Source organism: Corapipo altera, unplaced genomic scaffold, assembly GCF_003945725.1.
Source record: "Corapipo altera isolate COAL_440 unplaced genomic scaffold, ASM394572v1 220, whole genome shotgun sequence".
Classification (NCBI taxonomy): domain Eukaryota; kingdom Metazoa; phylum Chordata; class Aves; order Passeriformes; family Pipridae; genus Corapipo; species Corapipo altera.
In genome coordinates this window covers 72,630-75,298 of record NW_020885158.1, presented here as the reverse complement: position 1 = coordinate 75,298, position 2,669 = coordinate 72,630, and the positions used below count along the sequence as shown (strand labels likewise).

The following is a 2,669-nucleotide window of genomic DNA, read 5'->3' as shown; positions in this document are numbered from 1 at the left end:
CCCGGGCCCCGCGCCGGGCCGGGCAGTGGGGCCGAGCCGCCGCACCCCCGGCATGGCCCGGCAGGGCTCGGGGGCCATGCTGCCCTCGGGGGGCCTGGGCTTCCCCCCGCAGAACCTGGCCCGCGTGGTGGTGTGGGAGTGGCTGAACGAGCACGGGCGCTGGAGGCCCTACTCGGCCGCCGTGTGCCACCACATCGAGAATGTGCTGAAGGAGGACGCCCGCGGGTCCGTGGTGCTGGGCCAGGTCGATGTCCAGCTGGCCCCCTACGTCATCGACCTCCAGTCCATGCACCAGTTCCGGCAGGACACGGGTAAGGGGCTGGCACCGAGCCAGGGACATCAGCCACCGAGTCACACGGCCATCCTTCCATCCCTCCATCCTTCCATTCCTCCATCCTTCTATCCCTCCATCCTTCCATCCATCCATCATTCCCTCTCTCCCTCCCTCCTTCCATCTCTTCGTCCTTCCATCCACTTGTACACCCCTCCCTCCCTCCTTACATCATTCCATTCCTCCATCCATCCATCCATCCATCCATCTCTCTGTCCCTCCATCCTTCCCTCTTTCCTTACATCCCTCCATCTTTCTATCCATTCTTCCATCCATCCATCCATCCATCCCTCCATGCCTCCATTCTTCCATCCATCCATCCCTCCATCCTTACATCCTTCCTTACATCCCTCCATCCTTTCATCTCTCCCTGTGCGTATGTCTGTTGTTCCTTTCATCTGTCTGTCCAGCTGTCCATTCCTCTGTGAATCTGTCACTGTTTGTCTGTCATTCCATCCATTCATCCATCCATCCACCTGTCCATCCATCCATCCATACATCCATCCATCTATCCAGCCACCCCCTCATCCTTCCTTCCCTCCCTGTGTATCTCTGCTTACTGGTCTGTTGCTTCATTCCCACATCCATCCATCCCTCCATCCCCCCCTCCCTCCATCCCTCCATTCCTCCCTCCATCTGTCCATCCATCTGTCCCTCCCGTTCCCTCTCTCCTCCCCTCACCCTGCTGGGCTCTGGTCCCCCCATGGACCTCTCCGGGTTCTTCCTGCCCTTTCCCTCTCCATCCTGGACCTACACCCTGGAGGGATCTGTCCCCACATCCCTCCATCCCCTCTCCCCACCGGGGCTGCTGTGCTGGGTGGTGTCCCATTATCCCACTGTCCACTCATCTTCCCCTCAAAGCTGCTCCGTGTGGGATCCCCCCAGGACTGGGCAGGCCCCAGTTTGGGCACTGGGAGCTGTGGTGGGCACTGGGCTGGTTGCAGATGCGCGGCTGTGCCGGTTGGTGCTGCAGCAGCACATCCAGGCCACGGATCCTGTGGGAAATCAGAGCTGGTCCCACACTGGGACCAAGCCCAGACCCCGTTAAGTGTGTCCCCGTCACGGTGTGACCCATTAAACCAGCGTGTGCCAGCTGTGCCACAGGGGATGTGCCATTCTGGGTGCTTCCCTGCCCATCCCTGCACCCCTGCCAAGGGCAGGATCTGGCTGCAGGCCAGGCAGAGCAGGGCAGGGACCTACCACACATGGGGTGACACCCCCAGCTCCCACTAGACTGGCCTTGGGATGCCTCAGAACAGGAATCCCCGGCTGTGCCACCTCAGCCTGGCCACCAGTGCCACTGTCACAGTCACCAGGGATGCCGAATGACCCCAAACGAGGACATGGCTCCTGCCAGGGGCTGGGGACAGTGATGGGGATGAAGCCAGGGACCTGCCCCCTGCCTCTGCCATCCAACCTGGCTCGGAGTCGGTCTCCAGCCGGTCACGGACTTGGCAAAGGGCAGCTTGGCACTGGCAGCCCTGAGTCAGCGCAGACCCCGCGGGTCGTGCCGGTGCCCGCACTGACGCAGAGCTGCAGGAGCCACCGGGACACCCTGGCTGTCCCCATGCCACCTCCTGCCAGCTTTGGCCAGGGCCCATCCTCTGACAGCATCCCATGGCTGTGGTGCTGGAAGATCCCTGGGAATGCGTGCCCGAGGTGGGGCCACGGCCGGGTTTGGGGCGACGTCTCTGCTGGGAGCATTCCCGGGATGTCCCCGGTACCACAGTCCCTGTGCCAGCAGGGCTTGGGAACAGGGGTGCTGAGAGAGGGGCCCTGCTGTGCCCAGGGCTGGCATGAGAGGGGACAGGGCCATTGCCTTCAGCACGTGGTCTCCATGTGCCCCATCCCTGTATCCATCTCTATCCATCATCTCTTCCCACGGGTGAGGCCCGGGGGTCGGAGGCTGTCACGTGCCTTGTGGTGCTTGGGGACACGAGGGTGCCCTGGTCTGAGGGTGCCTGCTGTGACATGGGGACACGGGGAAGGTGGGCAGGGGGCTCCTTGGCCCATCCTAAACCCCCCAGGGAGGGAGAAACCCAGTGATGGAGTGAAACGAGGTGACCCCGTTCCGAGAGCGGGGACACGTGTCCCCTCCCGGTGGCCCTGGGGACACTGGCTCGGTCCTGTGGCTCCTGCAAGGCTGGGAGGGGGGGGAGGGGCTGGGGGGGGCTGGGGACAGCTGGTGGCCCTTGGGGACACGGAGCTGAGTGTGCCCACGGGCTTGGGATGGGGAATCCTCCCACAACCCCTGTGGGACGGGGATGTGAGGGACAGGGGGATGTGGGATGGGGATGTGAGGGACAGGGGGATGTGGGATTTGGGATGTGAGGGACAG

The 2,669-nt window shown here is 63.3% G+C and overlaps 1 protein-coding gene across 1 annotated transcript in view; it reads left to right on the top strand.

The window, feature by feature from the left end:
- The first annotated feature begins 13 nt into the window (after positions 1 to 13).
- LOC113940006 (E3 ubiquitin-protein ligase DTX1-like) overlaps positions 14 to 2,669 on the top strand; it is an 11,427-nt gene continuing 8,771 nt past the window's right edge. The window contains exon 1 of the mRNA XM_027631038.1: positions 14 to 311. Coding sequence (XP_027486839.1) covers positions 53 to 311 — 259 coding nt within the window. The 5' untranslated portion in view covers positions 14 to 52. The remainder of the gene's footprint in view (positions 312 to 2,669) is intronic.